Source organism: Lycorma delicatula, chromosome 4, assembly GCF_047948215.1.
Source record: "Lycorma delicatula isolate Av1 chromosome 4, ASM4794821v1, whole genome shotgun sequence".
In the NCBI taxonomy this organism is placed as follows: domain Eukaryota; kingdom Metazoa; phylum Arthropoda; class Insecta; order Hemiptera; family Fulgoridae; genus Lycorma; species Lycorma delicatula.
The window spans coordinates 211,874,852-211,886,881 of NC_134458.1; the positions used below are offsets into that span (position 1 = coordinate 211,874,852).

Below are 12,030 nucleotides of genomic sequence, written 5' to 3' on the forward strand. Positions count from 1 at the left end.
AACTGCCATCAGCTGGTAGTACAAAAACATTCTTAGTTACAGCGTAACACACTACCAAAACCAACAAACACCAAACTGTTTTTGGTCGATCTGATTTTGAAAATACACTGTAACAGTAAGTAAATACAAGTAAAAAGGCATGTTTTGTACCACAGACGAGGCCTATGCTTACCGGGATAGGCGAAGCGTGACACTTTAAGACAGATGTACGGAACAACAATTTAAAAATAACATGATACAAATCTAATTTAACTTAAATCCCTAAGAAATAACACTTATAACCAGCCCAATACTTTTTAATAATGATAATATAAACTAATGATCTTCAGGTTTGACACATTTTCAAACCTGAACTAGGCTAGCCTATGAAACTAACTTAGCATACCAGTGCAAAGAAGTTTGTATGGCAATCCTCCAAGCTGGCACCGTTGGTTTGATGATTCGGATGCGTCATAGTTTATCCATGATTGTTAGTATCCTCTAAACCACTAGTCACTCAATTTACTTAACTAAAAACCACTAAATATTAGATGTTATTAAAGGCTCATTGAGGAGGATTTTCACCTTTCAATGGCGGCTGTAAAATGGCGGATGGATAGGACAACAAGCGCAGAGCTACCGCGCATCCTATTGGTCAATATCGATCACGTGGTGTGAAGCAATAACTGTCATGGCAGCTCTCATAAAGCATGTGTTGTCAAAAGTAAGTAGACGAATTCAAATAAAAATGAGATATCATTAAAAATTTAGCTTGCACTGCTTGTATGCATGTATATATGATTTAAGTTATTCTTATTCATGAGCCTTTTCGATTAGTTATCTGTGTTTATATAATGATTTTTACATGAAATTTCTGGTTAACCCTTAAATTTAAAAAAAATATATATTTGTATATTTAAATGTTCTGTTATATTCTACGTTGGTAGTTTTTTTTTAAATATTATTTAAATCAACTCAATAAGTATTATAGAGTTAATATAACTTCATTGTTACCGTATTATTTACCCTTATTATTGTTAATGTTATTGTAAGTCAAAACAAGTCTAAAAGTTTTAGGTTAGTTAAGTTAGGTAAATCATTGTCTACAAGTACTTACTTTGTTTTCGTGGAATTTTTGTTAGGACATTACAAAAGGAATCTCATATTCTTTCAGACTTAAATTATAATTTTTATTGGGGAAATAAAACTGAATTAAAATAATAAGTGTTATATCTCATTTGACAATTTAGGTATTGTAGTTATGGTGTGATTTCCAATTCTCGGATCAGGATGATATGAGAATTGAAAATCACTGGTGAAATTATTTATTTTTATCTCCACAGGGTACATTAATCATTTCCATCACATACTTGTTTATTTAATTACTGCTACTTTAAAAGTAAATTGACTCTTAACTGAAGCCCTCAATTCCTATACCATAGCGCAGAATAGTTTCATAGCTATACCAAAATCTCTTGTCTTCTCAGTTTTATATATATATATATATATATATACATGCATGACTAATTTTACCAAGTACTTTTAAAAAAAATATTCCTTCTCTTGCTGAATCTTGTTAGTAGCATATATAGTAATATTTGTAACATGACCTGTTGCATTTTACAATTTATATAGATTGATTGAAATGCAATCTAGCAATAGAATAACATTTAATACATTATTCTCTTTCCCTGCCTTATTTTTCAGTTATCTGGGAACTTTTGTAGTGCACTACTGCTTTAGACAAATCACAAAATATATATTAAAAGTTTTTAATCAACCTAAAATAACATGCTTATTTGTTTCTTTCTATTGTTTACAGTCTTTCAGGACTTTAAACATATTTTATGATTCATCTGATGAAATAATATCATCACAAAAATAGTTATAAAACTATACATATATGTATGTATGCTATGAATCTGGCAATACTAGTATAGTGTCTTTTATGATAAATAGACTGTAAGAAAATTTGTACTGCATGACCAAATGAACATTTTGTGTGAACTTGATCACATATCTATTTAGAGAAATAATCCCCTGTTTTTTCCTCTTCATCGAACTATTTAATAATGCCTATAATATTTTTCTATCTTTGGTATGAATGTGTGGATTTCTCATATTTGCAGACTTGCCCTAGTTTATAGTTTTACATTGAAAAGTAAATAGTAAAAAGAAAGTGAAGTAAATAATTAAAGAACTAGTAAACTAAATATAATGATAACTATAAATATAACAATGTAAAATTAATTATGAATACCCATATTGAATACAAATGGGTATAATAATAATAATACAAATTCTTTATATTTACAATTAATAGTTAAAAGAAAACTGGTGTAGCACATGAGCAGCTATTATATTCACTTATAACCACATGACTGTTGAGTCAACTGGTGGTTTAGTAATATGTACTGTACTTTTTCGCATGCTGTCTTAACTTGGTTGGACTGTATGAGATGTCTTTCAGTACTATTTCATCATCTACAATTTAATTTTTCTAATATAATAAAAATTGTTTTAATACTTATAATGTTTACCTATATTGTGAAGTAATAATGAGATAATTTTATCGATCATCAGTTCTCTACTAAATAAGAAATAACATGTTAGTAATAATTAACTTTTAATCTAATCATGTATTAGTGAATGCAGTTTAAAGTGTCTATCTCTCTGTAGTATACTGTAATTCAATCAACAGCAGTATTCTGATCTAGATATACACTATGATTGTTAAATTTTATACATACATATTTTTTATTAAATTGTTGATGGTGGTAATAGTTAAGTAAGCAAGACTTGAAAAATGTTTAAAACCAGCACTACAACTGGTAGTTACATACTGCTACAATTTATATGATCATCTTAAACTAATTTTTTATTGATGTATGCATTTTCTATAATTTTTCAGGTGCCACGACGATTGTATTCTACTGTTACTCCTCAAGCAGAAATAACATCTACTATTGACAAAATCAAAGCTCGGGGGTAAAATCATGTTTTATTTATTATATTTTTTTTACAATATGGTTTTTTTGTTGATGTGATTTATACAATGCTTTTTACTTTGCCAATTACTTTTAAATAATTTAATTAGGTAATGCTATGTTTTTAGTGAGCTATCAATTCAAGGATTTGAACAACCAACTCTTGATTAATATATACCAGAAACGAGATATATTAATGATGTAATAATCACTCGATAATACTGTTTGAGTGAATGCCAGCATAACTTATACGACTATTTGAAAAGCTTTGAAGTGTTATGATAACTTGTCAAAAGAATGAAATGGTATGAACAAATGTAAGGAGATGAGTTCAAATAATAGGTAATATTGCTAGTTAGCAATATTAAGATAGAGTAAGTATGAGTATTCATGTATCCAGTTTGCTATGTGATTCTCTAGCACAGAAAACAAGTCCATAGCAAGCAATTTGCTTCAAGTCCATAGCATATCTTAAATGATGTGTTTTTAAAATAATGTCCTCATTTTTTTTTATCATAAACAAGCTTTTCCTTTAAGAGTGCATTAGACCCTGGTTCCATTATCTTCTTAGTTTCTTTTCATAATTTACCAAGTTTAACTTGAACAAAAAAGTGATATTTCACAAGTTTTATTGATTCCTTTTTAAAAATATTCGACATGCAAGTTTAAAAAAAGTTTTTATAAAATGAATCAAAAAATTTAAATTTAATAGTACTAGTGGTTTATGAAGCAGCCTTTTAAAATACTCTTTTTCTCTCATACATATACATACATACACAGAAATGTATTGTGTATTTATTATGCTGGTTTGAGCTTGCTGTTATGTCTCTGAAATGAGCAAAAAGTATTTTAATTAATATAATTTTCAGGGTAATTCAAATTTGATTTATACAATGAATTTCTCTTTAATCTCCCAAAACACTATTTTATAAATCTTTAGAAAAAATCATTGAAACTAAAACATTCTACTCTAACACTTCAGATTGACTAATGTTTCATAAATAAACAGCTTTTTTTATACACGTTTCATTTTTGAATGCATAAACTACTCGGACATCTATGTTGAAAACTGAGCATTTTAAATATTGGGTTGTTTAATTTCTGTACACCTGTATTAAAAGACAGCTTTACTTCAAATAAATAATGCGATTTAATATAATAAGAGGAAATTTGTTATGCTAATATATATATATATATATATTGACTGATAATCACTCAAATCTGTCAATATTTCAAAGGAATGTTGTGGAAGAATGTTGCTTTCAAAACTCGTAAAAGAAATGCAACATTTTTAACCCATGAAATGAACACTAACCTCAATTCAGTAGGATACAAATTAGACTATAATAATTATGAATTGTTGTGAATGTATGAGGAATTTGAATATGTGTGTGTTTATATATATATATATATATATATATAATATAAAATAATACACTAGGGTTAGTTTAATATTACCCAAATTTTCTGTATTTACTTATTAACAAGTGAATGTTTCTGGCTAAGGTCGTTTAGGTATTAGTGATTTGTCATATTTTTACATGAAATGAATCCTGGATGTATCTTTATACATCTAAGATAAAGGCATATGTGTTGAAGGAAAGAGAAGTGGGTGTAAAGGTAAAAAATGATTGTCTGCTGGCAAAATTCTAGTTCTTGCCAAGTGTTTTGAGACTGTAAAGAGTTATTATATTTAATTTATAAGGAAGGAAATGCTGCATACTATACTAAACCAGTTAGCCACAATAACGACAACCTATCCGTTTTAAATGCATGGAATCCCAATCCGCTACTTCTTATCCCCACATGACGTTAATAGATAGCACATTTCAGTGTTCAAACAAACGGGACTCAAGTTAAACTTACAGTCTAACATTTCCTTCTCACAGCTCTGATTTAGTGCCATATAAACACTGATTTATGTAAGTGAAACAATCGTGCACAGTTGGCTTTAAACATGCCACCCTTTCTACAAGATGGGAATAAGAAACTGCTTATTCTGTGACAGAGATATTTAAAGTTAATGGAAATTATGTAATATTAATTGAATAAAAATTATAACTAAAGTTTGATTTATAACGGACCCTCATAATTTTGGGCAGATCTTACGCATTCAGCCACAAATATATACAAGTATTATTCACAAAAAACATAATGAACCATTCCAAATTACCATAGAAAAACAGAAAATCTCTTAAGAATTAGCTGCAATATTCAGGTAGTCTACATAACATCGAAGGTCAGTGTCCCATACTCAACATATTTAAAAGATGACATTTTCCCACATACAGAATAAAAAATTTACATATTTAGAAAAACAATTTGCAGTTTTTCTTTTTTGTTAATGCACAATTTAAAAAATAAATTACTTAAATGAGTACAATAAAGAATAATGTACTATTTAATTTTTTTTGTTCTGCATTTTTTTTTTTTTAATTTTGGATCCCTCATATTAAAATAAAATGGTTTCTGAACTGCTCAAAATGGATCTGCTATAGGAATGCTACTTGCAACACTGTTAATACAAAGGAATTTTTGGTTAGTCAAATGAAACCTATATCTTATATAAACTAATTCATCTAACAAATAATTTTGCTGTATAACAGTATTTGTTTATTTACTTGTGCTCATAACTACACGCTGATGCTCAGTTAATAGTTTTCATAATTTCCTATTTTTTATGGATGAGATAAATTTGTTTAAATATTTAGATATCATTTAAAGAAAAATGCCAAGCCTTACCATAAATTTAACAGAGAATCTTCTGGTTGAAAGTCGAAGATACATACATAAAGATAAGTGAACTAATTTTTTTTTATTTATATGAAATTATAAAATATGTGTTAGATACTTTGAGATAACTTTTTTTTAAATTATAAGTCATGTATTTTTTCAACAGATGTAATTTATTTAAAAAAGAAAGGAAAAAACCAGAGTTAGTTTTTAATGCACAAGTTATATTCTAAATAATACTAATATTTATTAGCAATAATTATCTTCTAATAATATTATAATTAATGTGATCTTACAAAATCATATTTGGTTTATTTTTTACAGATTTCTACGTCAGGTAAAAGATTATACACCACCACCAGATGTTGATGCAAAATTGGAATCAGTTTGTAGTAAAGTTCTTGGTGAAAAAGAATATTCACCTGATTATCAAATAAGTAATCCTGAAGTAAGATTTAAATTATTACATGAATGTTTCAAGGAATTTAATTATGGAATTCCAAATTCTCTTCTATATGAAATAAAAACTGTTGGTATGCTATATTTTAAGTTTTTGTCTTTTAACATATATTTTTAATTAAAAGTCATGACTGAAAGATGTCTGAAAAATTATGAATTTTTTTTGCTATTAGTTGGTTCATAATGATAACACTAATACAGAATTCTTGGATTCAGTATCTTTATGTGTTCTTCAAAAAATGAAAAAAAAATCAGTTTTTTAATGATCCAAAATATAAATATTTACAAAAAAAATTTATTATCAGATACTTTTTTAGAAAAAATAACATGCAACACTCATGTTCTTTGTTAAATATAACAGTGACCTTTTTTTTTAATCAGTACTGATTAAAAATAAATTTTCTTTTAGTTAACATTTAATAAATACCATATGAGCTGTTTAATTTCATGCTATAATTATTTATATACTACAAATTTGATCCACTAAATTCCTCTTATTAAATAAGATGATTCCTTTAGAAATTTTTTTACTGCAATGTAAAAACTTAGAACATAAAACTTTACTGTAATTTTCCGACTGATAGCTAATATTCTTTCTCTTCAGTATCTATGTTAAACATAATATTTACATGTTACAATATTAGATTTATTTCCTTTTTCATTTGCATTGTTCACATTAGTAAGTTGCCAATGCATTTTTTATTAATGCACCTATGGAAAAAATTATAAAATTAATATTTAATTATAGTAAAACTGTGCAGTAAGAATTTCTTAAACTAAAAAAAAAAATTGTATATAAAACTATGTCTGTAAAATATTACTGGGGTTTAAATTATTATAACTTCAGAACAAAGCATTATAGAGAGATGAACTGTACGTTAAATGAAAGAGAAACACTTAATGTTTATGGCTAGCGCATGCACATTGTGTTTCCAGTACACGCAAGCAGCATGTGCATGTTCATTCATCATTTTTATGGTGCAGAAAAAGGTTCAATGTGTGTTCTGGCTTGTTGGTCAGTTACATGTGTTAGGTGTGAATACTATTGTGTGTACAATGAAAACCCCTACACATGAAAATAACATTCAGTGATGGTACAAACCACTCGAAGAAACAGGCAGCCTACTGAACCAAACATGTCAAGGACGGCCATCAAGTTTCTTGTGTAGCTTGAAGAAATCCTTACAAAAGTGTTCTAGACAGTTGGGCATTTCTAAAACAACTGTTCATGTGTGTTAAAAAGATGGTTAAGTTTCACTGCATACAAAATTCAGGTGTTACAACAACTTTATCTACAGGACAAAGTGAAATAATTTGACTTTGCTTAAAACATTTTGGATAGATTAGTGCAGGATGATGATGATTTTTTTAAACAAGTTTATTTTCAGTGATGAAGTAATGTTTCGTGCTTTTGGACAAGTACATCGGCATAATGTTCATATATGGGATACTGAACCTCCACATTCTGTTTTTGAACATCAGTGTGATAGTGAATGTGTGGTACACTATTGGACAAAGACAGTTGTTGTCCCCTTCTTTTTTGCTGAAAAAACAATAACAGGGAACATCTTCCTGGATATGTAGCACCCCAAATACAGGAGAACTATTTTCCCATTAGACAGAGCTTCTCCACATCTTGCGGGATTTTCTTAATGAAACATTTCCTCAGCGATGGGTCGAGCGAGAAGTTTCATCTATTTTGCTGGTTATTCTCTTGGCAAGAGACAGACTATCGTCTTGATATCTGTATGACAACTAAGGTAGCACACATCAAAGTTTACTGAACTAGTAAGAAACTGTTTTTCTTTCATTTAACATATAATTTCTCTCTCTACAATGCTTTGTTCTGAAACTAAGCATTTAAAACCCACTATTACTTAACGGACTCACTGTACTAAAGCAGTATCATAATCATCATGCCAAATTAATTTAATTGAAAAGTAATGTTAATGTATTTGCGCATATCAAAATTTTAGAATAATTTACAAATTTTTTGTGTAATTATAATTTTGAAAAGCCATATTTTTTAAATGAAATAATTTCATCTTTCCTTTTGATATTACAAGTCCGTTGTAAATTTTGTGATAATTGTAGTTTATGAATATTACTCCACTGGTATTATATATATTTTTTCTCTCTTGTGATTGTAATTCCTAGGTTTATTTTTTTTCAAGGTCCAATCGGCCACGAAATTAAAACCACAGTGAAAATAAAAAATTTTTTATTTGTAACAAGTACTTAGTTACGCTATTTCTCTACATAGTCGCTACTCCAATTTAGACACTTGTCGTAGCGTGATACCAACTTTCCAATACCCTCGTCATAGAATGTAGCCGCCTGTGTTTTCAGCCATGTTTCTACGCTGGTCTGCAGCTCGATGTCTGTGCCAAAATGTTGTCCTCCTAGCCAGCGTTTCATGTGAGCAAAGAGGTGAAAATCAGATGGAGCCAAGTCCAGGCTATATGGTGGGTGATCAAACAGTTCCCAATGAAAATACTGCAGGAGCTTCTTTGTTACAGCAGCAGTGTGTGGCCGAGCATTGTCATGGAGAAAGACAATGCCTGATGACAACATTCCTCTCCGCTTATTTTGAATTGCCCTTTGTAGACGTTGAAGAGTCACACAGTATGAGGCTGCAGTGATGGTCGTGCCATGTTCCATGAATTCCACCAAGAGAACTCCATTCCGGTCCCAGAACACAGTAGCCATACACTTTCTGTTGGAGAAGGTTCGCTTGAACTTCTTTGGTTTACCTGGAGAATTAGAATGCATCCACTGTTTGGATTGTTGTTTTGTTTTTTCAGTTTCAAAATGGACCCGTGTCTCGTCCCCTGTGACAATTTTGTTAAAAAAATCCTCTCCTTCATTGTGGTAGGACTGGAGAAACGTTAGGGAGGCGTTCATTCTCATTGTTTTGTGATTGTCGGACAGCATCTTGGGAACCTATCTCGCACACAGTTTGTGGTACTGAAGTCTCTCACTCACAACGGTGTAGAGAGCTGACCTTGAAATTTCAGGAAATGAATCACTCAATATAGAAATTGTGAACAACGATTTTCTCGAATTGCCTCATCCACTCGCTCAACAAGATCATTGGTGGACACTTGCTTCCTTCCCTGACCCACCTGCATCATGAACATCTGTACGTCCTGCTTTAAAGTTCCTGTACCATTGTCGCACTTTGCTGTCACTCATTGAAGTTTCACCGTACACATTACTTATTCATCAATGAATTTCAGCTCCATTACACCCCTCAGCCTGAAGAAATTGAATTACCGCACGCACTTCACACTTGGCGGGAGATGCTATTGTTGTAGACATGTTTATGTGCTAGCTGCGTGTTCAGAACTAAACGAAGTGATGCAGCATGATTGAAGGCCATACTAGAGGCGCTGCGCACCACATATGCGCAAAGGTTCATCCGATTTTTTATTTCACGACCGATCGGACCTTGAAAAAAAATAACCCTCGTATTATATTCTTATTTAGCTTACATTACTATTTGCTTACCGTTGCCTTCATTTAGCCCAGAAAAATATCTCATATCAGCAGAACGGCACTAAAATCATTGCTGTTTTATATATCTTGGCAGCAGCAGTGAGTTTGTTAAATATAAATTTCACCAATAAAGTGAAAATGGTAAACGTACTTTCTGTGTTCATTATATATTTTCCCAAGATACATCTTGGCAAACAATAAAAATAATTCTTGCCCCCCTTAGGAGTCATGATTCCAATTCATTAATTTTATTGTTTTTTTTTCCTAATTACATTTTTTGGATTGTGAAAAATAGAAATAAAAAAATAGTTCTTATTTAAAAAAAATAAAACATATTATGTGTTATGTTAAAGAAATTTGTGTTCTGAGAAATATAAAGACAAAAGTTTACTTTTACATATTTGGAATTTGTTATCGACTAAATACTGTTTATTTTTAATTTTATTTTTTAGGTGATATATTTAATTTTTACCAAACACCAGTTGATACAACTGCACCTTATGATGCACTGAAAAAGCAGAAAGATCTACCAGAAAATTTGCATCTTGTGCCAGATTATGTTAGATTTCATCCAGGTTTGTTGTAAAATCTTATTTTGTCATTAATTTGTAATCTGAACAGAAAAAAGTAGTGTTTTCAGATAATGCAATACTTTTTTCTATATGACTTTATAATTCATTGATCAGTTTTGATGCTATTTTTAGATCTAAAAAATTTTCTTTACTTACATAGTTCAAATTCTAGTTCAGGTCTAGTTAAAAATAAGGTTACTTTCAGTGTTATTTTCTGAAATTTAAAGTATAATGAATCACCCTTCTCCCTCTGATATAGTGCAGGAGGCACCATATCAGTCGCTTTCTGTATTAGTATCGTCTCCATTTTGGTGGGTTTGGCATGCAAATGCAACCCACCAAAAGCTCAGTTAAAAAAGAAGCAGGAATCACTTCATTCCTCACATTCTTTACTGAGCCTGGTATAGGATGCTTTTTATCCTTGAAGAATATAACGTTAAGATTTTAATGATTTATATGACTTGGTTACCTCCTAACTCGTACATTAGATTCAGGTCTCTCCTGAATCTGGCATAGTCATTCTGGAGATAATCCCAAATCATACCGACTAATAAGCAAGGATGAAGTGGTTTCTCATTGTTTTCTCACTGGGCCGAATACTGGTATGCCTATTACTCTGAAATGACTAGAGATTTTCAGTTCTGAGATCAGAATCTTCATTCGATACACTGCATGGGCTAGGTGTATAACAAACACTGTTACAATCCAAAAAAAGCAATTCTGATTACTCCCGTTTAACCTCATTTAGTTTACACATGTCGCAACCATTAAAAAAGCTAAGGCAGTTGTATTAAACAATGATGAATTTACACCTCTGCTCAATAGAAGAATTTAAATTTAATGATTTGTGATATTTTAATTATCAGAAATTTTAAGATAATTTTCTTTTTCTCAATGACTTTTATATGTGTGAGAATGAGTTTATTAAGTTTCATTGAAATTCTACGTAAGATTATTTGTATATGATTCTAATGAGCCTATGCTTATGTGAAAATAAGTTTGTTTGAAAATTTACTCTTCTTTGATTTTAATCATTTATGTCTTGTTTGGCACTACTCTCATTTATATTTTTAAAACATTTACATCATATGTATATTTTTTCCAAAAAAAAAAGTTTGGCACGATTTATTTTACATTGGTAATAATACAATTATTCCTTTTTTTCAGATACAGACACTATGTTCAAAGGTAAAACAGCTTTTCCTGAGAGTTCTACCATAGTAACTGGTTTAAGAGCACGCAAAAAGTATAGAGGGTTTAAATTAGATTCACCTTTCAAAGATGTTTAAATAATTAAAGAAATAACTTTTTCTTGAAATCACATATAGTTAAAAACTTACATTAAAATGGTAGTTGATTTATAATTTTAATAAACCTTGTTTATGTATTAAGTTTTTTAAATTTATTTTGATTTTTCAATCTCAAAATTCCATTTAATGAAACTAGCTGGCTAATTGGAATCTGTAAACTATATAAGTAGAGTAGAGTCAAGAAGAGGGATTTTTCAGAACCAATAATAATAAGTGAAAATTTCAGACTTGTGTTTATAGTAATAACTGAATTATAGTGATTTTAAAAGAACTTTTAATCACAAACAAAATAAATTAAATAAAATTTAAAACAAAAATGTCTATTCTGAAGAAGATACACTGTTTATATTTTATGTATTTTAAAATATTGACTTCATATATTAAGGATTTATTAAAATCGATTCAATGTAAATGCTAACGGCCTAATGAATAGATGAATGAGAAAAAGTTAAGCTAATAATGAATATTTTTTTAATGTAATCGTGGAATTTT

At 29.7% G+C, this 12,030-nt stretch overlaps 1 protein-coding gene across 1 annotated transcript; it reads left to right on the plus strand.

The window, feature by feature from the left end:
• Positions 1-555: 555 nt before the first annotated feature.
• Positions 556-11,619, plus strand: mRpL50 (mitochondrial ribosomal protein L50). Its single transcript, XM_075365146.1, is given in 6 exon segments — positions 556-623; positions 625-703; positions 2,891-2,967; positions 6,024-6,232; positions 10,109-10,231; positions 11,396-11,619. Coding segments are annotated over 6 exon segments (663 nt in total). The 5' UTR covers positions 556-570; the 3' UTR covers positions 11,518-11,619.
• The last annotated feature ends 411 nt before the right edge of the window (positions 11,620-12,030 follow it).